This window comes from Artemia sp. Qi Xiang Cuo, chromosome 13, assembly GCF_049724085.1.
Source record: "Artemia sp. Qi Xiang Cuo chromosome 13, ASM4972408v1, whole genome shotgun sequence".
Classification (NCBI taxonomy): Eukaryota; Metazoa; Arthropoda; class Branchiopoda; order Anostraca; family Artemiidae; genus Artemia; species Artemia sp. Qi Xiang Cuo.
The window spans coordinates 66593015-66620831 of record NC_142806.1 but is presented as its reverse complement, the minus strand read 5'-3'; the positions used below and the strand labels follow the sequence as shown (position 1 = coordinate 66620831).

Below are 27817 nucleotides of genomic sequence, written 5' to 3'. Positions count from 1 at the left end.
TCAAAAAGTTTCTCCCAACATTCAAATAGCAACCCAAACTATGGATTCTTCAAGAAAAAAACCGAAAAGATATAAAATATTTTCTTTTCATGAAAAAGACTATGTCAATAAAAAAGAACAGAAATAAATTTCAAAAAACTATTTCTGCAAAACAATTTTTTCAAATAAAGTGAAGAGTTTCATTAAGCCAAAAATGGGCAGAAATAACGTTAAGTAATCATCCAAGTGTAAAACTATCACAAAGCGCCGTCAATAAATGAATGAAACTCAAAATGAACAGAAATTAGAATAAATAGCCGAGTCAAAATGAAAATGAGCAAAAATTAACATGGGTAAGGTCGGTAGCCTCTATGCCTTCACAAGAACATAAATAAGTTTGTACTCTACTGAAAACAAAATATGTCTTGAATGTTTCAACTTTTTTCAGTTAAATAAATAAAAAATTTTAAGACTTTAAGGAATAAATATCAGTATATGTATATTAAACTGACAATCCACGGTCATTTGCTTTGTCTTTTTGCTTTTTTCGTTAAAGTGACTTCTGGTTGACCTATCACTTTTAACTCTTAAAAAGAACACTCAAAATTTTATTCTCTGTCACCTCCTCTGAAGTATCGAGCACAGTTTCTTCTATACGAAGTGATCTGAAAAATAAGCAAATACTAAAAATTCACAGAACCTGAAAACTAACAGTCGCTTTGTTTACTTCTTATTTTTATCTATTCTCGTTACTAACGTATAATAAAAATGTATTTTGTTGGATTTGTTTATTAAACTTCGTTGTTTTTTTTTCAATGTAAATTTCATTTATCTATTGTTTTTGAAGTTGAATATGCTTTACGAAGTCACAATGAAGAGGTCTTTGGCGTTCCGAACCTTCTTTTTGTTCCTAAACGTGAAGAAATTGCTTTGGGTAATTTTCCTGAGTTTTCAGGACCTTGTAAACTTCAGCCCGATATCCAGGAATCAGGCGTCACATCTTTTGACGTTCAAGGTATATCTCAAAAATATATTTTATTATTTTATTTTATTTTTTTGTTGTTTTTTTGTAGATTCAACTATATTGGATTATGGGTTATCAAACAGTTTGTGGTAACAAACTGTAAGAAAGGAGCGACCCGGCTCAATGGTAACCGAAACTCTAGAAAACGGGTTTTTGATACCAATAGATATATCAAAAGAATCAGATTTCAATGCTGATTTCAAATATATAACTTTCATCAAGTTTAGTGCTACCCATCAAAAGTTACGCGCCTGAGAAAATTTGGCTGATTTTCAAAAAAAGGGGGAAAGACCCCCAAAACATTATATAACCTTAATAGAAATACCGACAACATATTCAGCGTATCCGAGAACCCTATGACAGAAGTTTCAAGCTCCTATCTACAAAAATATGAAATTTTCCATTTTTTCCAAGAAGAAAGATCACGGATGCGTGTTTATTTGTTTGTTGTTTTTTTTGTTTTTTTTCCCAGGGGTGATCGTATTGACCCAGTAGTCCTAGAATATTGTGAGAGGGTTCATTGGAATTGAAATTGAAATTAATAGTTCCCTTTTTAAGTTATAAAAAAATGGAAGAAAACTCGGCTCCCACTAATGCTTATTTTTTTCCCAAAATTATCTAATCAAAATTTTGAGAAAATCATTTTGTTCAGTATGGTCAAAAATGTGATAAATATGTCTTTTAGGATGAATTAATCCCCCTAAGTACCCAGTGGGTGGGATAAATGTTTTGAAATTTACACATTGTAAAAATTTTTCATGTGTTATGCTGTAGTTAACTGCTGTTTTCATTTGTTTTTTTTTCTGGTTGGGGTAGTGTTGGTGGGCTCGGTGGTTATATTGAAGGATCTGTTCATGATGGAATTTTTCGTGGGGGAAGGGAAATTGCCATGAAGGGGGCGCCGGACTTGCCAGCATTATCTATTGGTTATTGCGAAGTATACAACCATTTTCAGGAAGGATTTTTTCTGGAGGGGGGGGGGGAGGGGCTAGAGGAGGGGCATACTCTGAAGAATATTTCTGTGGAGGATGTTTCTTTGGGGTAAGGGACATTTCAATGATGGGGGCGCCGGATTTCCAAGCATTATTTAAAAAACGATCAGAAATTAAATAAAAAAAATCAAGTTTTTTCAACTGAAATATAAGAAGGAATATTAGAACTTAAAACGAACAGAAATTATAACGTAAGTGAGAGGGTTCTCCCCAAGTCAATACCTCGCTCTTTACGCTACAGTTTTTTTTTAGTGCTTTCAAAAGAGCTATCTATTCTAATTAAACGGCCTTTGTGATTCAGGGGTTTGTGAATCAAAACTTTTTTTTAACTTTTAACGTAAAGACCGTGGTATTGACTAAGGGGACAACCCCCACATATACGTAATAACATATACGTAACAAAAAAAAACAATAAAAAAACAAGCGATACGGCTCAATAGTAATCGAAACTTTTAAAAACGGAATTTTGATGTCAATAAATGTATTAAAAGAATGTGTTTATAATGCTGATACTAAATATATAAATTTTATTAAGTTTAGTATTACTCATCAAAGGCTACTAACCTGAGAAAATTTACTCGATTTTTTAAAGAGGGGTGAAATATCCCCTACAAGTTAAAGAATTTTAATGAAAATCACACTGTCAGATTCATCGTATCAGAAAACCCTATTACATAGGTTTCAAGCTCATATATGCAAAAATCTGCAACTTTGTATTTTTTGCCAGAAGAAAAATATACGAATATAGAAGTTAGTTACGTAAGTTAATTTGTAAAGACATCCATTTAGCAAAAGAAAAGTAAAATTTTTATGCAAATAAAAGCTGCATTAACTAAAAAACGATCAGAAATTAAATAAAAAAAAACAAGTTTTTTAAACTGAAAGTAAGGAGCGACATTAAAACTTAAAACTAACAGAAATTATTCCTTATATGAAAGGGGATGTCCCCTCCTCAACGCCTCGCTCTTTACGCTAAAGTTTGACTCTGTCTCAAAACTTTATTTTTTAAAACAATAAAAACATTAGCGTAAAGAGCGAGGCGTTGAGGAGGGGAAAGCCCCTTTCATATACGGAATAATTTCTGTTCGTTTTAAGTTTTAATGTCGCTCCTTACTTTCAGTTTAAAAAACTTGTTTTTTTTTATTTTAAAAAAATCGGGAGGACAAGTGGACGAAACTATGAATTATACTAATCTGAAGACAAACTTTTTTTCTTGTCTCATCTTTTTGTTCTTGGAAGAGTTTTCATTGTTCTAGAGTTTGATGCCTGATATTCCATAACTGCGGTTGAACCTTCTGATAGTTTGTAGTATGACCAGGAATACGTTCCTAGAGTTTGCCTGAATCTAGCATTCCTTCAGTACCTTCAAAAAGAATTTCTAGCTAAAAATATAGTTTTTTTTATGTTTTCTACTAGAATTGGTACCTGTCAATTAGGTTTGTATGTGTGTTTGAGCATGATTTATATAAGTTTTATTGGGTTTAGAACCTGGTGCTACTTCCTTGTCTAGATTCTGGTTGGAGTCCAATATGGGCATACTCTTGTTGTAACTGTAAGAATTATCTTCTCGCCCATGCAAAAACCAGCTCAGATTCACTATCTCATCCGCATAACCAATCAAAGACAAATCACTACCATGCAGAATATATGTCATAAGTGTCTTTTGTTGTGGCTTTACAATACTGGTATTAAATGCTGTCGATAACGAAATAGCACCTTGTCTTACCCCCTTCTTTACTAGGAGAGGGAGATTTCCACGTGGAGAAAGAGCAAAATCATATGAGGCTAGTACACTTATTAGCTAGAAGAGGAAGCTTAAGCTCCGCTTTTAGATTTTCATAAATGTCAGCAAGTGAGGCTAAAATGCAGGTATACACACCAGCCAAACCCATATCCAATATGTTCTCCTCTTGGAGAGGAGAATCAAATGCTCGCCTTACATCATGGGCAAATAAAGCAATACTTCTACTGCTTTCTTCTGTATCAACTAAAGCAGAAAATGCCTGACCACACCCAAGGCAAGACTAAAGACTGAACTGATGGGTATGAGCTGTACATTTAGTTCGTAACTTCTCAATGATCAAATTTTCAAAAATTTTCCAAAATATAGTTACAACCATTATAGGATGAAAAGACGAACACTCTGAAGGAGGTTTATTCTTCTAAGGGATAGGAAAATGCCTGCAAACTAAAGCAGAAAATGCCTGACCACACCCAAGGCAAGACTAAAGACTGAACTGATGGGTATGAGCTGTACATTTAGTTCGTAACTTCTCAATGATCAAATTTTCAAAAATTTTCCAAAATATAGTTACAACCATTATAGGATGAAAAGACGAACACTCTGAAGGAGGTTTATTCTTCTAAGGGATAGGAGTCAAACATCCAATTGAAAAAGAATCAGCTAAATCCCAAATTAGATATCATTTTGATAAAGGAGGACTATGTCTTCCATAAACAACCCTCCACATAACGACAAATGCTTTCCATAAATCCCATCAAGTCCTCTAGACTTTTTTTCTTCAGTTTACCAATTACAGAAATAATCAGACTCTGTAATAATCAGTCCCGGACTAGATGCATGCTAAAAAAAATCTCTGAGTTTCACTTTATTACTATTTTGCAGACGTGGATCCGGATCCGTCAATTTCTTTTTTATAATGCTCAATCCATGGTAAAAGTGGTATACGAGACGGTGTTTGACATGGCACTTCTTTTACAAGACTGGGCCACATCCTATTTGGCCGTGACCGAACTTCTTCCAAACAAGATGAAATAATTGAACTCTAATGCAGAGAAAGCTACTTTGCAAACTGGTGTTTAGTATAACTATACAGTATTTGCAGCCACCCATCGTCTGGCTTATCCGCTTCAATCCAAACTGAAAGCCTAAATTCAGCAGAAAAACAAGCATTACCGTACGCAAATTATAGTTTGTTAACCAACTGGGCTCTTCAATTCCAACTTTTACTCGCCTAATAGGCACTGCCGATCTTTCTGCAAGATAGAGCATGAGTAAGTTCATTACAGTAAATGTTCAGCCTAGCTTGATAATCACGCATATTCTTGAACTCTGCATCAATAAATCAAACGGTCTGCAAATTTTTTCGAGAACATCATTCCACGCATTCTGGAAAAGATCTCGAGACACCCTGTCCCAATCATTAATATAAAATACAGATCGCTTTTTAGCAAACGGATTAGAAGAAGGACCAACCTGACCAATCTGAGCACCAAAAAACAAAGAAAAATGATCTGTCGTAAAACTGGAATCACTAACAACAACATCCGCAAGACTTACGGGTGACGTATGAAAAACATGGCCTAAGTTAGATGTACTACCTGACTTTTGGACGCAAGTAAAACTATCAGTCTCCGGCACAACTACATAATCATCATCGGACAGATTGAAAATAATACTTCGTCGATCAGAATCTCCAGAAGAACTAAGCGGATCAGTTAGGTCACAATTGAAGTCACCATTCACGATACAGCATAAACCCTGCTCTTTTATTTTTAGGAAGCATTTAGATAAACGATTGGCACTAGTGGCAAAAAGTCTCTCAGATCAATCGTCACGATAGTTTGTGGTCAGACATGTGTTCAACCCAACAAAATATTGGATTCTAACTGCTAAAAAGTCACTTGCTGCATGAAAAATAGATGAAGGGAAACATGACATCACATAAGTTGCTAGACCACCATAAGGCCAGCCATAGGACTGAAAGCAGCACGCAGCGGCCGAGAATACTTTTTGATTAGTTGATATTTCCAAAAGGGTCAGGCTCACAGGGTAGTGCTCCTGATCACACGTTATGTTACATCTAGATGAAAGTCCTTTAAAAACATAGATTGATTTAGCTAATTTCTATTTAGTTGCCATGAGACTATCGCATAAAAGATGGAGGATTCTCGGCTCATTTCTTTATCATACCTTGAGAAGGTGAGTTTCAGACTCATCTTGGTAGGAGTTTAACACTTTTTACCGCCTTTTTAGCCGGACACCTTACGCTGTAGCATTTGTGGCCTTTTTCTGCACAATATGCAGAACATATCTTTCGTGGGCAAATTATCCTTTGTGGAGGTGTGGTAAAAAGCACCACAACAACCCCAAATAGGCGTTAGGACGCAGTTTGATGCTGTGTAACCAACATGGAAGGAAGAACATGAAAAGAAAAACAAATTTCTCCCAGGGAGAAATTTGAACTCCTCCGCAGGCAACTTCTCATAATTGATCTGAACTGATACTCCAAGAAAATCTTCAAGATCCCTCCTGGTCCTGGAATACAGCTTAAACACTTTTTTTTTCTTCAACCTCATTTTCAAAACAAACATGTTATCCTCTCCGGAGATTTCAACATTGACCTTCTAGAACCTTCAAATGAAGCTTCTGTTGATTTATTGTCTTCTTGCTTTTCTGCATATCTGCTTCCTACTTGCCTGATACCTACAAGAATTTCACCTGGTTCTGCTTCTCTCACTGATAATATTTTTACATCCTTACCAATTAAAGCAAATTTTCCTGTTTTAAGTGATATATCGGATCATTTTCTGCTGGTTTCAGATTTAGCTTTTACTTATAAAATACCGCAGGTAAGTAAGGAACGTCAAGTACGGTTAATAAATAAAATAACATTAAAGCACCTGAATGAAAGCCTTGGTCTGTTGGATTGGCAGGATGTAATATCCACGGAGGATACAGTTGTGGCAACTGATACTTTCCTAAGAAATTTCAATTGCTGCCTTGATTCTAGTTGCCTATTTGTTACGAAGAAAATTTGCAGTGAAAAATTTCCTATAAGGCCGTGGATAACGTCTGGAATTTCGATATCAGTTAAGAAAAAAAAACAGCTATTTAAAAAGCAGTTAAAGAATCCAACTGATTATAATATTAAAAATTTAAAAATTTTCAAAAATAAATTAACCGCACTGATACGATTGCCGAAACATAGGTATTATAAAGAGTCTTTCGAAGAAGCTCAAAATTCTGCTCGCAAAACGTGGTCTTTAATTAATTCTATTATAAAAAAACAAAGGAATTCTAAGTTTCCTGAAGTTATTAGTTTAGAAGATGGTTCGACTACTAACAAATTGGAGAAAGTGGCTGATATTTTGAATACTTATTTCGCTAGTATAGAAGAGAAAATTGTTTCACCAGTAATGAACCAGTTTGATTCATGTAGTAATAAACATTTTTCTTCATACCTTTTATCTCCTCAAAGTAATTCAATTTTTGTTGGGCCTATTTCTCGGTCTGAAATAACAAAAATAGTGTGTGATCTAAATCCAGGTAATTCAGCGGGAATTGACGGGTCTAGTTCTATAACTGTTAAAAAATATTGTCTGCAGTAATTTTACCATTACAGCATATAACTAATCTTTGATTTAAAACTGGAGTTTTCCCGTCTCCTTTTAAAGAAGCGAGGATAATTCCGCTTCACATAGGTGACTCTGCTGAAAACCTATCAAATTACCGCCCTATTTCTATTTTGTCAGCATTTTCTAAAATATTTGAGAAGGCAATTTATAATAGGTTCTATGACTTTCTTAAATCGTTTAATTTTTTCACAAATTCTCAGTTTGGTTTAAGGTCTTGACACAATACTGAACACGCTATGATTGCTCTCATCCAATATATTCATGAATGCTTAGATAGAGGTGAAATTCCAGCAATAATATATTTAGATTTTAAAAAAATATATTCGATACAATATCCCATTGTATTCTTTTTTGTAAATTGGATAATTGTGGTGTGCGTGGACCGGCGTTGGATCTAGTTAAATCTTATTTTGATAAGAGAAAGCAAGCACTAGATGGAGGTAATTTTCTCTCTTCGCCTGTTCCTCAGTCCTCGATGATTGGGGTGCCTCAGGGCTCATATAAATGATTTTCACCGCGCTTTGGCAATCCCATGTCTCAGCACATATTTTGCTGATGATACGGAAGTTTCAATTTCTGAGAGGAATGACGAGGAGTTGGATGCAAAACTTAATGCTGCATTTTCTAATGTTCTTGAATGTTGTTCTGCAAATTTTATTGCTTTGAATTTATCAAAAACTATATTCATAATTTACGGCAGGAAGTCAAATATATGCCTTCGTATTACCCGAGTTACTTTTTCAAAGTATCTATTATCAATATCTCGGGTGAAAGTGATAGAGTACCTTGGACTTATGATTGATGAAAGGTTATCTTTTAAAACACACATTCAAAATATACGCTTAAAGATTTCAAGGTATGTTGGTTTAATGCGGAGGTTGAAGCATTATTTGCCCTACTCTGCTTTACGAAGCATTTATTTTGCTCTGATTCAGTCTATTATTAATTATTGTTCTCTAGTATATTTATCTACATTTAAAAGCCATATTAAACCAATGCAGATTTTACAAAATAAAGCAGTAAGAATCCTCAAGCTTTTGATTGCATCACCTAGTACACTTTCTAATAAGTCTTCTATAGTATTTTTAAATGCTTATCCGACTAAACTTTCAGTTTCTCAACTCTTTAATTTTAGAACGGATCTTTTCATAGTCATTAATGACATTAAGACACTACCCCCGTATTACCTCAATCAAAGGTTGTTATTCCAATCACAAGATTTACATAGTTATAACACTCGACAAAAAGAAGAGTATCTGCATTGACAAGTAGGCTATATTACAGAGAGATCTAAATTTGCTCATTTTGTGTGAATAGCCCGGTGCTGGGATGCTCAGCTCACAAAGATCTTATTGATAAATTTTCTTCTATCCAGTCAATAAAAAGGAATCTTAAATTTCATTTAGTTCAAGATTACTTTTAATTACGCGTCTTTTTAATATGACTAAGTTATTTGTTTGGATTGTTGTTCTAGATAAATGTGGGCCTCTCGGCTAGCTTTTAGTATTAATTTATATTTAATAATATTGATTTTTTTTTATTTATTTATATTTATATTTGGATCCTGGGCTAGCTGCTACTTTCATATTATTGTTGTATTATTATATCTTTGCCGTCGTAATTATCTTTGTATTGTAGCGTAATTTGTTATTGTATCTTTGTCTAGGCCTAGTTTTTCGAGCTTGTCTCCCCATGGGCCTATGTCAATTATATACATGTATATGTTAATAATAAAATGTCTGAACTTGAACTTGAACACTTTGGAACGCTCAAAGTTACTGATTTCTATTGACCTTTATGCATTTGGAACAAGGGATTCTACATCAGTATGAGTCATTTTAGGCGAAACCTGTTTCAGGAGGGCAATAAATAGTTTCTCTTTGAGCATGGCAGCAACCTCAGGCTTACTACCTCTCATTTCCTCAACAATCTTCTCAGCAGATGATTTAGATTTGGCGTACAGTTTCCATTCCTGTTTCAACTTTCTTACTGTTTCTTTCTTACAACAGCATAAGATGGCTGGGGACTGACAACTACTGGATTGGCAAGGTCTGGGACTCCACTCGCTGCTGGGCAACATAGGTTCCGCGCTTTAGTTGTAGACACAAAGTTTTTAAATATAAACCGTTTAGTATTTAAGCTAAAATTAGGGAGTTTTGTTTTTATAATGCTTATAACAATAGGATTGAATCTTTTCAAGCCTCTCGTTTTTCATCCTTAGGTTTTTCAGGTTTTTCATCCCTTTTATTTTATTTTATTTTATTGTAGGAGTTGCAGGTGCTTCATCAAGTAATACCAATGTACTTATGGGAGCTTCAAATTCTAATATTTGCTTACTTAGGAAAAAGTTCAGAAAAGGCTATGAGTGCAATATATGCGATAAAAGATTTCCTTTCCATTCACTATTGGAATCACACCAAAGAGTTCATACGGGAGAAAAACCGTATAAATGTAATTTTTGCAAAAAGTATTTTACTCAATCCAGCAGTTTGAATCTCCACCAAAGATTGCATACGCGTGAAATACCGTATAAATGTGATGTATGTTACAAGAGCTTTTCTCAGCTGGGTAATATGAATAGACATCAAAGATTGCACACAGGTGAGAAACTGTTTAAATATGATGTGTAAAAAGTGTTTTGCTCAATCAACCAATTTGAAGTTTCACCAAAGACTACATACAGGTGAGAGACCGTTTAAATGTGATTTTTGCAAAAAGAGTTTTACTCAATCAAGGCATTTCATTAAACATCAAAGAGTGCATACAGGTTAGAAACCGTTTAAATGTGATTTATGCAAAAAGTGTTTTACTCAATAAAGCAGTTTGAATCTTCGACAAAGAGAGCATCTTTCTTCAACAAAGACTGCATCTTTCAGGCCTCTCGTTTGGCTATTAATTATTTTTTTTTAATTTGTCATATTCTTTTTTGATTTTTTTTGTGAGCATCACTACTTTATGATATATGATTGAGAATTTCTTATGATAAAGTCTCAGGTTTTTCGTCCCTTTTATTTTATTTTATTGTAGGAGTTGCAGGTGCTTCATCAAGTAATACCAATGTACTTATGGAAGCTTCAAATTCTAATATTGGCTTGCATAGGAAAAGGTTCAGAAAAGACTACGAGTGCAATATATGCGATAAAAGATTTCCTTTCTATTCACTATTGAAATCACACAAAAGAGTTCATACGGGAGAAAAACCGTTTATGTGTGGTGTATGCCAGAAGAGCTTTACCCACATGAGCAGTTTGAAAGAACATCAAAGACTGCATACAGGTGATAAACCTTTTAATGTGATTTGTGCAAAAAGTGTTTTACTCAATCAAACCATTTGAATAACTATCAAAGATTGCATACAGGTGAGAAGCCGTTTAAATGTGATTTCTGCAAAAAAGTGTTTTACTCAATCAAGTAATTTGAATCATCACCAAAGAGTGCATACGCGTGAGAAACTTTTTAAGTGTGATTCGTGCAAAAAGTGTTTTACTCAATCAGGCAGTTTGTATCGTCACCAAAGAGTGCATACACGCGATAGAGAATAATCTGATAAGTCGAATTCGAACCGTCATCACCCCATTATACATCAACCCATCAAACAGTTTGTGGTAACGAACTGTAAGTAAGGAGCGACCCGGCTCAATGGTAACCGAAACTCTAAAAAACGGGATTTTGATACCAATAGATACATCAAAAGAATCAGATTTCAATTTTGATTTCAAATATATAAGTTTCATCCAGTTTAATCTTACCCATCAAAAGTTACGTGCCTGAGACAATTTGGATGATTGTCGAAAAAAGGGGGAAAACCCCCTAAAAATTATAGAACCTTAATGTAAATCACACCATCATATTCAGCGTATCAGAGAACCCTACTGTAGAGGTTTCAAGCTCCTATCTACAAAAATGTGGAATTTTCCATTTTTTGCCAGAAGAAAGATCACGGATGCGTGTTTATTTGTTTGTTTGTTTGTTTGTTTTTTGTTTGTTTTTTTCCTCAGGGGTGATCGTATCGACTCAGTGGTCCTAGAATATCGTGGGAGGGCTCATTGGAACGGAAATTAAAAGGTCTAGTGCCCTTTTTAAGTGACCAAAAAAAATGAAGGGCAACTAGGCCCCCTCCCACGCTCATTTTTTTCCCAAAGTCACCCGATCAAAATTTTGAGATAGCCATTTTGTTCAGCATGGTCGAAAATATGATAAAAATGTTTCTTATGATGACTTGATCCCCCAAAGTCCCCAGGGGGAGGGCTGAAAGTTATGAACTTTACTCAATGTTAACATATAGTATTGGTTATTGGGACGTATACAGACTTTTTCAGAGGATATTTTTTCTGGTAGGTGGGGGAAGGAGAGGGTCGGGGGCTATATGGAAGGATCTTTCCATGAAGGAAGTTTTCATGGGGGAAGGGACATTGCTATGAAGGGGGGGCCGGATTTCCCAGCATTATTAAATAAAAAGATCATGAATTAAATAAAAAAAAACAAGTTTTTCAACTGATCAACTGATGGTGAATAAGTGGTCATTTTTAAAGAACTGGAAAAAAAATTCAAACTATAGTTTAAAGAGCAGGGTATTGACTAGGGGGCGAACCCCCTAATATACGTGTTAAAAATTTATGAATATAGAAGTTCGACACGTAAGTTAATTATATTTTACGTATATTTATTACTAATAAAAACGTTCGTAAATAAAATTAAACAAGTTTCGAGAAAGCCATTTAACCAAATATAATATGCAAATTTTGTTTTAATTATTCATGTACGGTGAGCCAAAATCAGAACCTGCATTTATTCAAAAACGTTCTAAAATTAAATAAAAAAAACAAGTTTTTTTAACTGAAAGTAAAACTTAAAACGAACAGAAATTATTCCGTATATGAAGGGGGCTGTCCCCTCCTCAACGCCTCGCTCTTTACGCTAAAGTTTGACTTTCTCACAACTCTATTTTTTTAAACAATAAAAAAACTTTAGCGTAAAGAGTGAGGCGTTGAGGAGGGGACAGCCCCCTTCATATACGGAATAATTTCTGTTCGTTTTAAGTTTTAACGTCGTTCCTTACTTTCAGTTAAAAAAACTTGTTTTTTTTATTTAATTATAGGAAAGGGCATTCTAATTTATAGTGTACAATAAAAGCCTCTTACAGAATAGTATTTTTGTATAAACAGATTTGATATTTATATAATCTGGGGGTATGGGCAAAGAGAGGTATGAAAAGACCTTTGAACAATGAAGACTTTTTGTATAAAAAAAATACAAGAAACATATTTTTTTTTTTTTTTTTCTTTCTCTATTTTTCTCTGTCTATCTCTTAGTCTATCTAATCTGCTCTCCTAATTTTTATAATGGTTTTATGTATTTATCCTTTTTTATTGGATGTTTTGAAAAGGCTTTATTTTTATTTTTACTAACATAACTAATGTAGGGACATGGCCAAGGAGAGGTACAAAAAAAACCCTATTGAATAAAAATCAAGACCAGGATCTGAAGGGTTAAATGTATAGAGGTAAAATTGAACTCATCTCCATAGCAATTCTTGTGGATGAAAACTTATCGATTAAAAAAAGAAATAATGCATTATAATAATAATATCCAAATGTTTAGTTTGCAATAAAATAATTTCTTGAACAGGCAATTTGTACAGAAAGTAAAGAATCTGCCGTTTCGAAAGAATTATTGTTACTATTTCCAAGCATCCAAAAATTTTTCAAAAATTTACATCTTTAATGCCACAAAAAAACATGAAGAGAATAAGAACGCTAGAGAAAAAGGATGAAAAGAACAAAAAGTATATAGACATAGTAATGAATAAAAATAGAGGAAAACAGATGTGTGTTGAAATTTCAATAAGTTGGAGCACTTTGCTATGGATATTTGTGTTAAGCTTTCTTAACAATTTCGTTATCATTTGTCAAGAGTAGTAATGCAAACTTACAATGGTAAATATTAAGTAAATTTTGACTATTTTTTTCCCTGAATGGAATTTTTTTCCTGAATTTTTTCCCTGAAAAGAAAAGTGTGCTTTATTTAACAGTAAATCGCCATCTTTGTGGGAATGTTTTGACAGTAATGAACAAAAGCTCTGTAAGGTGAAGAAAATTGTAGAGATCTAGTTTAAAAAAAGTAAAAAAAATTTACAATTCTCAAGCATATAAGATTAATATCACCTGCTTAAGTAAATATTTATAAGAATGTATTGGACTAAATAATTTAAAAAGGCACCTTAGTTGATGCAGTTGATTCACCTTAGTTACTTAGCTGATGCAGCAGCTAATTAATTCAAGGCTATGCCTCTGTAAAAATATTTGAAATGCATTAAACTGTGTAAATAAAGCAAAGTATTCAAATTCAAACCGTTTTGCAACTGGATTCAAAAATTGAATCCAAATATATGATATTATTAAAGAACTTGGAAGGTTTTTCCTTGAGAAAAAATAAGCAAAGTTAAACCTCTTTAATATATATGAATATGTGTTTTTGGGGTCCATAACTGAGACACCAGTTTAATTGGGGCTATTTAAGATATACACTTAAAGGCCCCGAACTAGAAAAACTCTTCTAGATATTTCACTTATTTTGAAGCTTTCTCACCCCTTAACCATTCCTTCTTCTGGTTTGTTTCATTGCAATTCATTGCAAGAATATATTTTGAAATATATCTACGATTTTTTATTTTAACTATTATTTTTTTCAATTAAGTTACAGGCCATTGAGTATTGTTATCTATAGCATTGTCTTATTTAATTGTTATTATGTTTATTGTTATGCTTGATGGGCTTACCTTAGTAAAGGCTAGCAACAACACTGCCAAATTAACCCTGAAGATTGCCTGCGAATTCTCTTTCCTTGTAATCTACTAAATAATTTATTTGTTTTTAATTCATTAATTTATTCTTTCTTGGGGAATACTTTTGCTCGTTTTTTTTAACTAATCGAAAACTTGAACACTGACAAAAAACGCTGTGTATTTCAATTTATTCTTTTTACAGTGTATACCTTTTTTTTGAATAAACTGGTATATCCCTTAAAACATTAAACAGAATTTCGTAGTTTAGTTGTTTGACATCAAAACAGGCTTCCAAGACAAAATATTTACTTGGATTTACTTGGAAACGTGGTTTTACCAACGATTTTAATTCCGGCGAGTATCTGCTAATGGGTCCTATTATGGGATTTGTCATTACATGTACTCGGGAAAACAAAAGTTGTCCAGTAAAACTAAGAAAAAAGGCCAAGCACTTTTCATTTTGAGCAATAGAAATATTTTTGATACCAAAGAGTTTAGGAAAATTTGCTTAATAACATTACCAAAATGGGATATTCAGAAATATGCCTTTTTTGGGAAAATCTATTCTATGAAAGTTGCAGGATCGGCTGCCGTGCCAAAGTGTCGAGTGCGAAAAGGAACTAGTCGGCCGGGTTGGAATGAGTGTGCGTCAATCAAAGTTGCCAAACAACGCTCAAAGCTATGGTATCATATATGGCGTGAATCAGATAAGCCTAGGTCAGGTATTTTACATAATTTGTTTTGTTCTACAAAAAGAGATTATAGTTTGCTAGTCGAAAATCTCAAAATGAACGAAGCAGAAAGAGCATCAAGTGACGCTTTAATTAATCCGACCAGTATGTAGAATTTCTTCAGAAAATCGTAAAGTAAACTAGAACCTCTGCTTCAAAAGAGAAGTTCGTTTGTGGTTAAGAAACCTGATGTTAAGGTTGCTCTTAAACAGCAAAAGAGAAAGAAAACTCCTGGATTTGACACACAAACTCGTCTGAACATCTGTCTAATGGTTCTACACTACTATTAGAACCTCTAACACTCTTGTATCAAATGTGCATAGATTCTGCAGTAGTCCCGAAATCTTTTTGTGCGGGTGTTGTGAGTAATATCCCGAAAAAAGTTAAAAACTCAAATGAATGTTCTGATTATCGTCCCATTGCAGTATCTACAAACCTCAGCAAAGTTTTAGAACGAATTGTTTTCCCGGAAATAGTGTCAAAATGCTCTATGGATTACCATCAGTTTGGGTTCCGTCAAAATCTGAGCGGCACGTTTGCTCATCGGGTTTTGAAGCGTTATCTCGCAAGCAGGAAGATCGAGGAGCCGCCTGTTTGTGTGTAGTGTTAATATATATACTCACGAATCGGCAATTCAAGCCGTAGTTTTTATTAAGTTGTTGGAAAGTGGTGTTAATGATTATGTCTTAGCTTACAATTTTTATTGCTATCGTTATTCATTTATCTGGGTTAAACTGGGTCAAGAATTATCTAGTCCTATAGGCTTTTTAGAGGGCTTCGACAAAGATCCATTCTTAATCCGGTGATGTTCAATTTTCTTACTTCCTCAGTTACAAAGCGTATATATGGAGGGTTCTTCCTAGAACTATGTGATTTTAGTTTATTATGTTACGCCGTTGATGTGCTTATGATAGGTAGTAACCTTGCAAGCCTCAAGGGTAACCTCGACCAGCTGATTGGTGGGTACAATGGCTTAGGTCTCGAAGTGAATGCCCAAAAGACAGAGTTCATGGTTGCTTATCCGCGGTGTAGTCTAATATTTAGAATTGAGCCTTATGTCATCATTAATGGAACGAAAATATTTTCGGTGTATCAATTTAAGTACCTTGGTGTTACGTATGGCTCTAGCATCATCAGTTCTAGGACCCTGATTATCGAAAATGTATCTACCCAATTCGAGTTATTTATGCTAGATTAGCAGCACTCAAGTATAGTTACAATAGAAAAGTGCTATCACGACTTTATTCAGCGGTTGCATTGTCACATCTTCTATATGCCTCACGGCTATGGGATTGGCTAGCAGCAACAGAAAAATGAAACTTTGATCAGTTTATTGCAAGTATCTGAAATTTTTGCCGCGTCTACCGTTATATGGACGTAAAACTTGTCTCCTGAGCTCGTATAAGTTGCGTCACCCGACTGAAGTTCTGCCAGATCTGGAAAATCAGGCTAGAAAAATATCATTCGAAAAATTATCCGAGTTATTGCCGGTGCACACCCTTTATGACTGTGCTGATTAGTTAGTGTGGTATTATAATGTGTATGATTTTGATTGCTGTAGTTTCTTTGCTGTTTCCTTTTTCTCTCTTTGTACTCCGCTTGTCATTTTTGTTCATGAGTGGGCACAAATAAATTATTATTATTATTATATGCCGAGTGCCGGGGCCCGGCCTCAAAATCGGCTACATAGTTTTTTCTCAAAACTGGCACATTGACATTTCTGGCCATAAAAACAATCTAAATAGGTCACAACTTTAAGGAATAATTCGTATTTTTTCCAGGGTGGTTGTATCGAACCTATGGTGTCGCCATGACAGCAAAAAGAGGCTCACATTATCTGCGGTTAGAAGACAAGCAACAATGAGAATCCATATATATCTATAGAAGCCTACCGCGTAGCCGTGCCGGGGTCCGGTGGCTTTGCCGCCGGTAACGCGGTACTATATATATATATATATATATATATATATATATATATATATATATATATATATATATATATATATATGTGTGTGTATATATATATATATGCATTTAGTGATTTGTTCTCGATAATGGCTCCATATTTTATTTTGGTATTTTCTGGCCTTAAAAAAACGATCCATGTAGGTCACCAGTTTGACAAAATTCGTTAAGAGCCTTTAATTTTGGGAAAATAAAATCCCATTACGTTATATCTATGAATACATTTCAAGACTATACTTACGTCAACTCTGTAATGGTTTTGTCATTTTTAATGTCTATGGTGCAGGCAAAATTACACAAGAAACATAGCTAAATATAAAATACCAAGCGTAATGAGTCTTTTGCGAAAGAGGTTTTCAGCCTAGAGGATAAATTTATAACCTAGATCATAAAGAACAAAGGAATATTTGGTTAGATTACTTGCGGCTACGGAAATTACAACAAGTCAAAATTGAAAGTGAAGAACAAAGAAATATCCGGTCAGAAGATAAGCGGCAGTGACATACCGTTAGAATACTTTCATCGGGGACAATCACAACGTGTTAAAAACAAAAGTGAAGAACAAAGAAATATGAGGTTACAAGTCTTGCGACAACGAGAAGGGGAAGAAATTAAAAATGAATGTGAAAAAGCCAAGAAATTTGGTTAATCTGGTTAAAAGATAAGCGGCAGCCAGAATTTACGAGCGATAGCAAGAAAGAAAGTATCGCAACATAATTTTTTATATTTGTCCCTTGTTGTTTTGCTCAAAATATCAGCAAAAAAAGACAAATCGTTTGACCCGCCTTTGACCTAAAATTTGATTAATTACAAGTTCAAGTTTTCCTTCTTTTATTTTTCTTAAGGGCCGAAAGCAGTCCAAGTCGCTTGGCTATCTCTTCAATGTTAAAGAAATTTTGTTTGTTTAAAGAAACAGATATATTAGAGAACTTAAATTGTAGTTCACCTGATTTGGGAGACTAATGGCTATCATTTGGTCAGGACGACTTTTTTTTCTTATGCTCCTTCTATGTTTTAAATACTTTTTTATATAAAAATTCTCTTGGCTTTGTTCAAGAAAACGTTATTAATAACTTTAATAAAATTCTAACAAGCTTGAAAATATTTTCAAGCCAAATTAATAGTTTAGACACTTTACGGTGATTTTGCTCAATTAAAGGCTTTTTTTATCCTTTGTGGGTTTTTTTCGCTGCAATCGATTTGGAGTTACGGAACCCTCAAGTTGAACAAGGGTTGTTTAATTTTTGGGTCAGTGTTGCAATTAACAGACGCCGTGTCCTGTGCATGATACCACTAAACTTGGATAAACATACCGTATCCGCTGTATGCCGTTGTTCTAAACCAATCGAAATATATCAAGGATTGAGCAAGTTCTATTCAAGAGATTGAAAAACTTTTTGAGTTATTGGAAAAAAGCGCAATAAATGAGGACTTAATTTAATTAACGTGCAAAAGGGCATGGAAAAGTTAAACAAAATATACGTGAAACGTGGAAGACCAAGACTTCCGAAGTATTTGCTTGACTTGGAGGAAGTATCTCTGCAAGAGGAAACCATTATAGAACCATTGAGACTAAAAACAATAACAGGTGGCCGCAGTTTAACTTCTGAAATCTTGAAGACTGCTCGTTGGATAGTTAATGTGCCTTATTTTCTAAAAAGCTACCAAGATCTTGTAATCAAACATGTGTAAGTACGAACCTTTAATTTTATAGAAAAATAATATGGTTTTTCAGCCTGACCCCAAAGATGGTTACATTAACAACCCCCCCCCTCCAGAAAAAGCAAATAAACAAAAAAAGAACTGTATAGGCTCAAAATAATTTAAAGGTACTTATTTAGAAAGCGGTAAGTAAAAGAGAATTCTATTGCGAGCACAGATAGGCATTTTATCGGGTAATGCCTGGAGGCTGTATAAACATAGGTTACGTACTTAATATTCTATGCTTTACCACCCCTATCCCCTAATGTGCAAATATATAGCTCAAATTTGTTTCTGAACTATTATATTTTCATCCTATTTTGTTTGTTTCATTAGCAGTAACGAAACTTCAATGCTCTTGTACTTACCACTTTCTTAGCAAGTACCAATTTAACGCTTGTGCTGGAGTGCCATTTAATCGATATTTTCCGTACTAGATTTGAAACTACTGTTTTTAGTATTTTTACTGAGAAAAAAAGAAAAAAAAATCGGTACTTGTACGATATAACCCTGACAGTGGTAGATCCAGGGAGGAGGGTGTGTGTGCCCTCCCTAGCGTAGTCTAAAGTAGCGTAATTTACCTAATTTACTCAAGTTTGCGTTAATTAAACTTGCTCATAACGGAAGTTTGTCGGATCAACCTATTTTGCCCCCCCCCCCTAAAATAATTTTATCGGTTCAAACTATTTTGCGCCCCCATTAAAAAAAATCCTGAATCCGCCCCGGAACCCTGACCTAACATTCCTCATCTAAGTAGAACCAGAAGAAGTATGATAAAAATATAATACTATAGAAACGAATTTGGGCTATATATTTGCTTATTAGGGGGGGAGGGAAGCAGAATGGGTCGGAAAGCATAATTTGTTAGGTACTATTATTTTCCATATTATGAATAAAGAATTTTTTTCTAACTTAACACTGTCCAAATACTTTACCAACACCCCTCCCCCCTTAGTTGCAAATATATTTACCAAATTTTTTATTTCAAATATATTATGTCAATTATCTTTATATTGTCTCATGCTAAGATGAAAGAAACGAGCGAAAAAAAAAACGGTTCTGCAATGTGTCAATGGATGAACCACTTGAGTGGTCACGGCTATACCATACAAGTAGCCTACCTAAAATTCTCTTAAATCTTGAAAAAAATGTATGCGGGTATCTTATTTTCTTATTAAACAAGGAGTTCTCACCCTTTCCGATGTTTTCGAAAATTGGTGCCCCTGCACTTGTCTGCAATTTACTTTTATTTTTTTATTCATTGTTGGATTTAAGTTTGATGTGTGTCAGAGTAAAATGCATAAATAAAGACTTGGACTCACGAATGCTTTGATTTGCTGCAATAAATTTGCTTGATTTTTAGGTGGAATCCCAGTATGTGACATGCTTTAGAGACATGCTTTAGAGGCTACCATTTGAGATATTCGCATGCTTCAACTAAGGGTGACCAAGATGCAGCTTGACAAAAGGATAGTTAACCGTATGAAACCAAAGAATCCATGTAATACTTCTTGGTTCCCCGTAAATAAAGTACAATATCGACTATGTACCGCAGTTCCTACCATATGAAGCCAGGGATGATTGCAAGGACCCAAAAATTACATGAAAAAGTGCAGTGCCAATTTTGAAACCAAGAGCTCAAGCTGTCGACCTTAAAATTTAGGAACAAGACTTTCTGTTACCCAAGAGGTTCTTGATGTGGTCGTTACCCATAATCTTATCTATTGTTCCTTTTACTGTCCTAATAACTTGGAGCTTATTTTTTTATCAGTCACTGCTTCCTTTAATTAAAGTCTGAACCTTTTCTAATCGCAGGTGGAACAAAATTATCAAGAATATGTGGAGAACTACCTACCTTTTGAAATACCACTCTTTACGCTAAGGTTTATTAAGACTTGGGATGTTTTGGCATTGAAAATATTCTTCCCTCCGTAACTACAAAATAAATAGAGAACCCCATTTTAGAGTTTCAAGGAAATTTCTAGTCGTTTCTAATAAGTCGAAATGTATTCCATCTCCCCCTTTCCTCCCTACCAAAAATCCTCCCAATTCAACTACTTCTTACCCTATATCCACGAAACACTGCCTCTGACCTATTCGTTTTACCCCGCGTGCCCACCCTACCAGTGTGACTCAGGTCTGAGACCATTTGCATTTAATAATTGTCTTGTATTAAATCCTAATTGTTCGCGCTTCCCGACAACTGAAAACAATTGCACCTTCCTCATCATGCTTCGTCTGTATCCTCGCCCTTCCTTCCACCTCCAAATCCCCAAGGTAAATCCTTCTCTTACCCTTCTTAACCGCAGCATCATAATATTAAATTGAAACCCCACCCAGGAAATTCTCAAACACACCAATTATTCCCGTCGAGATTCCCCAATCGGTTTGTTTTTCCTAAACTTTTAGTTAATAATGCTGAAAGTCTTAATTTTGAAAATCTTACCGAACTCGAGTTGCTTTCAGAATCAAATCTAATCGATATTATAGTTATTACGGAAGTACAGTCCCATGACCCAGGGTCTCTGTGCCTGACAAATTATACGGAGTTTATTAAACTCCGTCCTTTAGACCACCCACTTGGAAAAAAAGGTGGCGTTGTTTTGTTCTTTACTAAGAGTAACCTTTACCCAAAGCTTATTCGAGTCCCTAGTTTATCCGAGCATGATGAAATCCTCTGGCTAAGGATTAGACCAAAAGTTCTTCCTCGTCTATTTAATATTATTGCAATAGCTGTTTTCTATTACTCCCCAAATCAAAATATCGAGTCAAAACATAAATTCATCCAGCAATTGCAGACAAGTGCTGATTTTTTTATTTATAAAAACCCCAATGCTGTTATATTTTTTGTTGGCTATCAAATTGACATTAAATTGTTTTATTTTGGTTCCTAACTAAATGTAAAGCAAATTGTAAAAAACCCAACGACTCGGGGAAATACCTCTCTTGATGTTATTTTAACTAATATGTATAATTTTTACAACCCTCCCTCAGCTTTGTCTCCATTAAGTGGGAGTTACTATCTTTCGATTCTTTTAACCCCCTCCTCAAATTTTAAGCATTCTTTCTCAATAATTTATTGCAGTTATCGCCCTCTTCAAAATTCTGGTCTTCTTTCTTTTGGTATGTGGCTGAATACTGAAGATTGGTACGATGTTTATAGTTTAAAAAATCTTGATGAGAAAATGGCTATGTTCCACAAAAAGCTAATTGACAAATATCAAATTTGTTCCCCTGAAAAAAAATTTAAAAGTGCTCCAGTGATGAACCCTTTATACCCTTTATTAACCAAACTATAAAAACGCTAATTAGAACCAAATTGAAGCTTTTCAAAAATGGTAAACAAGATGAAGCCAATAAACTAAGAAAATCAATTAAAAGAGAAATTCGCAAATTGGCACGATCGTGCTACAAAAATAAGGTCGAAGTATTGTTCACTAATAAACCAAAAAAACTGGTATTCTGAGGTTAAAAAGCTATGTGGCAGGAGGATTGAACAGCTTAACTTCAATCTACCCGAGTCTCCTGATATTACTGCCAATAATCTCAATAAATTCCTCGCTTCCATTGTCCAGAGCCTTCCACCACTGTCCGACCAATTACCATCAGGAGCCCTGTCCCCTTCTTTTCCCTCTGTGTCCCTATCTGAGATAGAAAGAAAAATTCCAAAAACGAAGAAAGACAAATGTCTTTCTTTGGGATTCCCCCTGTCCTCTTATTAGTGTCTTTGATGAATTCCTTTCTAAGCTCTTGTCTTTCCTGTTCAATAAGATTACCGAGTCTGGGCAAATTCCTACAATTTGGAAACAGAGTTTCATAACTCCTTTGAAAAAGAAAAACGGAAAGCCTGGTTTTGAAGGCGTTCGGCCTATAACTCTTACTCCTATTTTCTCGAAACTTTATGAAGGATTACTTGCAGATTGGCTAAAGGAAAAAATCCTACCTCTTACTGACTTGAAACAATTTGGGAACCTAAAATCCACCTCTACTTCCCATTATCTCGTTTCTCTTATTGATCACATCGGGAAAATCCTTGAAAAGCCTATTTCCTCGCTAAATATAATGTCCATCGACCTTCAGAAAGCATTCGACCTTGTTAACCACAATATTTTAATTGAGAAACTTGTCAACGAGTTCAATATAGATCCCTTACTGGTGAAATAAGTTGCCTCCTTCTTAACAAATAGATCGTAAGTTGTCAAATGCAAAAACCATTATTCAAATCCTCTCCCTGTCCACAACGGCATACCCCATGGTACTCTCCTAGGTCCCCTCCTTTTTTCAGCAATGACCAACAGCCTCACAAAGGAATTTCCTGACCGATGGAAATTTGTTGATGACCTAACGGTTGTTTAAACTTGCTTCAGAAATTTAATAAGTGACCCTATTAGTATCCTCAATTAATTTGGAGACGAGGCCTCAGTCTTATACTTGACTGTACACGCCTCTAAGGGCATGATAAAGCCCATTTGTCTCCTCAAATCCTCATCCTGTTTTCTTAATCCTATCCCTCATGGAATTTCTGTGTCCTCATTTAAACTACTTGGCGTCACAATTTTTTCAAATTTAAAGTGGGATATCCACGTTAAAGACATCATCCATAGAGCTAATGTGTCTATCGCCCTCCTTAAGAATTTACACGTCTTTTGAATGCCCGCATCTAGAATATGCTTGTCCAGTTTGGCACCCTGGTATCTCTCGCGAAGAATCGGAAAAAAATCAAATCAATTCAAAAAAGGGCCTTGCGAATAATTTTCAAAGAAGGCAAGGTGCCATACTCTGTGCTTCTAAAAAAAGCTAGTCTGAAAACCCTGGAGCAAATTAGGGTTTCGTTGTGCCTCCGTTTTGCAAAAAAGCCATAACAAACCCTCGGACGGCAAGTATTTTCCCCAAACGTCACTCCCAATCCAGATTACGGCCGCTTCGAGCTGTTTCTGAGCCCATCCCTGCTTTGTCCCCCATTCGCTGTGTTACTTCAGATACGAAAGAACTTTTATCCCCTTCATTACAGAAATAATAAATAAATTGTCTCAATAGTTTCTTCCCCCCCCCCTATTTTTTGTTTATTAGCTGATGGTACTGCCCAGGTTCTTGCACTCATTTGCTTGCCCCCCCCCCTTTTTTTACCAGTTTTTATTGTTTTTAACTCTTTTATTTATTTACTGTAGTTGAACTATTGACATTTTCTTAGTATCCCTTTTAATCTAAATGCATTTATGTTTCGCTCTAAGTTTAGTTTGACCAATTTTTAATGCATTTATGTTTCGCTCTAAGTTTAGCTTGACTAGTTTTTATCTCTTTAATTTTTTAATTGACTTTTTACAGTTTTAATTATTGACTTTTAAATGATTGTTCATTATGGTTTTCTCTATTTTGTTGTTGTTCTTTGCATTTTTAATGTAAACCATTTATATTGTCGACTCCAAAGTGCGAGTTCGGCCCTTTGTGGGCTTGTGATAGCGATTTTTTTTAAATAAATATCTTATCTGTCTTATCTCAACCAACAAGGGATGGGGGTATTAATTTTCAGGGAGTAGTTCACGGGGGGAGGAGTATTTTTAGGGGGGGGAGGGTGCCTATACTAATTTCTGTTTTTACTGCTGTGACAAATCTAATCTCATCCCATGTATTCCCCCCCCCCCCCCAATGTCAAATTCTTAGCCAATGTTTTGTTTCAGGTGCCAAGACATACAACTTATCGCAAATATGATGTTCGACAGAGAGTTCATGGCTGGAATATGTTCACGTTTTATTTTCAAATGTGAATCGTGCAGTGAAGAGGTTACTTTACACACTGAAATACCACCAACACCGAAAAAGACATCTAAACCGTCTCACCAATCACACAGTTTGGAATCAGATTTAGAGCCAGAAGAAAAGGAGACTGAAAAAAAGCGAAAAAGAACCAATTTTACTACAGAAAGAGTAGCCAATAGACGAAAGGTCAGCATAGGGACAATAAACGTTAACAAAGAAGCAGTAGTTGGTGCAACAAACACTGGTATGAGTCATGGCCAAATTCAGGAGCTTTTTTCTACAGTTGGTTTAAACTGTATGCCATAAAACGTTTTTACAAAATATGAAATGGACATTGGTGAGAACTTGGAAAAAACACTTCATCAATATTTACTGAACAATGGCAAGATTAAGCGCAGAATGGCTATTAAAGCAGGCGAAAAAACCGACACGCATGGTTCAGTGGAGACGTGTTTTTTAGTTGATGGTGGCTGGTGCACTAGAAGCTATGGCAATAGGTTTTTTGCATTGTCTGGTTTGGAGTCGTCATTGGTTTTTATTCAAAAAAGCTTCTATATGTTGGGATTAGAAATAAATACTGTTGCATTTGTATGAAGCATCGAAGGAATGAAAACACTTTGCTTCCCGACCATATGTGCTTTATGAACTGGCAGAGACCGAGCACAGGTATGGAATCTGATATTTTATTCGAGGCATTTTGAATCGCTCCAATTATGCACTCTTTAAAATATGTTAGATTTATCGCTGATGGTGACTCTAGCACCCATGCAGAGCTTACAGCCAAAGTACCGTACGGTAGATATATCAAAAAATTGAGTGCCAACCATGCATGTAAGAGCCTAAAAAATAGGCTTTACATGAAGCAAAAAGAAAACCCCGAATACAGGAGGCTTCTTAGTGGTTTAAAAATAAAGAAAATGTGCGACATTGCAAGAAACGCAATTGCACGCACAACCAAAGAAGGGAAAGGGGTCAAAGACCTTGTAAATGAGCTGAAAGCGATATTATTGCATTTCTTTCGTGGTCATCATAGACAGTGCCCAGAATGCTGCAAAATGGCAGGAAAAATTGTTGAATTCAGCGAAGAAGGTGCCCCAAGCAATATTTTCTATAGTCATGCGTATTCAGCCTTTGACGCTTTAACTAAAAGAGCTCGATTTCTCTTCGGAAACAGTACTAGCAACCTTGCAGATTATTTTATGAGCATAGTTGCTAAGCTTGTCGGGGGAAAAACATAATGGTGACAAAAAAAGTCCGATACACAACGTGTGTTACCGCTGCGGGCATAAAATATTCTAAGGGACATTCTGCCCGTTTGAATATTTTTTGCAGAAGTTTAGGATCTATACCAAGTCGTTTGTTTAAGCGATTTGCTGAGCAGCGGGCCAGAAGGGCCATAAACAAGTGGACATGGAAAGCTAAAAGATGTCTGTTTGGAAAACCATTTACGAAGAAATTTTCGAGACCCGACAAAAACTACGGCCGGAATGCAGGTGTTCCAGATTTAGATCTTGATTCTCTTGAAGATGCAAAAAGTGATTTTCTGAACCGCGTTCAGTGTACTGACTTAAAATTTCATGAAATAGAAGAAGCAATACGACTTCGGATAAACTGTATTGACGACAGATGCCTGGAATACAGAAAAAATAGGATAACTCCATCAGTAGCTGGAATAATTTGGAAAAGACTGTTGCACCGTTAGTGCGCCAACTGCTTTATCCCAAAAACCGCCAGATTAAAGCAATGGAACATGGGCAAATGTCCGAACAAATAGCTATACCGGCTTTTGAGAAAAAGATGGATTGCAAAGTGCATCCTTGAGGACTTTTTGTTCATATTAAATACGGATATTTTGCAGCCAATCCTGATGGAGTGGCCACTTTTTTGTCTGGTGATACGGCGGTTTTGAAAGTGAAATCTTCTTTCAGTGCCAAAAATTTAAATATAGAAGAATGAAGGCTATCCCAAAAAAAATATTTGTCTTGAAAACCAAAGTCTTAGAGTGTTGTAACATAGATTCTGGCTATTTTGTTATTTTTTTCTGCAAAGGCGATCCGTTTATTGAGAAAATCAATCGTGACAAAGAATTCTGGCAGAAAAAATGCTACCAAAATTACAAAAGTTTTATCTTGAAGCGATATTGCCAGAAATAGTTGACGCAAGATTACCGAGAAATATGGAAATACGAGAGCCGTTTTTATAAAAAGAATTTGAACAGTATTAACACTCACGACAGACAAATAATTGCTACTATTCGAATTAAATTAAAAAAAATAACAACAAAACCAAGTAGATAATTGCGAATACCACACTGACTTTCCTTGACGATAAATAAAACTTCAAATAGGGATAAATCTTTTTAATAGACCGTAATAGATAACAATAAATACTGGATATTTCTGTCACATTTACATTTACAGTCATCAGTAGAAACACTCACATCTCTTAAAAGGATTTATCCCTATTTGAACATTTATCTATCGTTTTTAACTGAAGTTCTTTCAAGGGAAATTAAAGAGCAACGTTACAACTTACAACGGACAGAAATTCAACGTAGACGAAGGGGGTCGCCCCCTCCTCAATACCTCGTTCTTCACCCTAACGTTTTTTAGCACTTTAAAAAAATATTTTTATTGTTCTAATTAAATGACCTTTGTGTTTTATGAGTGGTTATTAACTTTACAATTGAAATTTCGAATTAAATGACCCTTGTGTTTCATGAGTCGTTATTAAATTTAGCACAAAAAGCGAGATGTTGACGAAAGGGAAACCCACTGTATATACGTAATAATTTCTGTTCCTTTTAAGCTTTATTGTTGCTGCTTACTTTCAGTTAAAAAATAATTTTTTTTATAGTTTAATTTCTGGTGGTTTTTGAAATAGTGCCAAGAAATCCGGCTCTAACTCGAAGGAAAAGTTCCCCCCTCCCACCGAGAAATCATCTAGACAATTCACTCCTGGTGAATACTTTACCCCGGACAATTACCCACAACAGCTCCATCCTTAAAATTTACTCGACAAAGGAGTAAGACAATAAAAAGAATTTCGCATAGTGTTTTGGCAAATTTCCCCAGTATAAAATTTCCTCAGAAAATTTCACCCCCCTCCCCCCTCGGAAAATTCTCTCCTCATGTAAAATTTTCCCTGTGGAAAATCCCCAGAGCAGAAAATTCACCACCCCTCCCTCACCCGAAAAATGTATGCCAACTTCGCAATAAACAATACTATACGTAAACAATGGGCAAATTTTATAACTTAAAGATGCATCCCCAGGGGCTATAGGGGTAATATTCACTCCATGGTTAGGGCATTATATCTCACAATTTTGATCGAATGATTTAGGGAAAAAGGGGTGGTGAATGTCAGGGGGACGGCTAATTGCGCTCCAATCTTTTTGGTCACTTTAAAAGGGAACTGGAAATTTTAATTTAAATCGGAATAAGTCCTTTTCCAATAATATAGGTCTATTGGTTCGATACAATAACCCCTTGGGAAAACAAACAAA

General features: G+C 35.1%; 2 protein-coding genes across 2 annotated transcripts in view; both read left to right on the top strand.

Moving 5' to 3' along the window:
* Positions 1-27817, top strand: part of LOC148945568 (uncharacterized) — a 99056-nt gene that overhangs the window by 22124 nt on the left and 49115 nt on the right. The gene's annotated exons all lie outside the window — the stretch shown is intronic.
* LOC148945570 (uncharacterized) lies at positions 824-10383 on the top strand. Its single transcript, XM_089098714.1, has 2 exons — positions 824-994; positions 9643-10383. Exon 2 carries the CDS (start codon positions 9681-9683, stop codon positions 10002-10004), a length of 324 nt encoding a protein of 107 aa, XP_088954840.1. The 5' UTR covers positions 824-994; positions 9643-9680; the 3' UTR covers positions 10005-10383.

Excerpts from the sequence above, each read along its gene's own strand:
- LOC148945570 (XM_089098714.1), top strand. The coding sequence starts at position 9,681 with ATGGGAGCTTCAAATTCTAATATTTGCTTACTTAGGAAAAAGTTCAGA.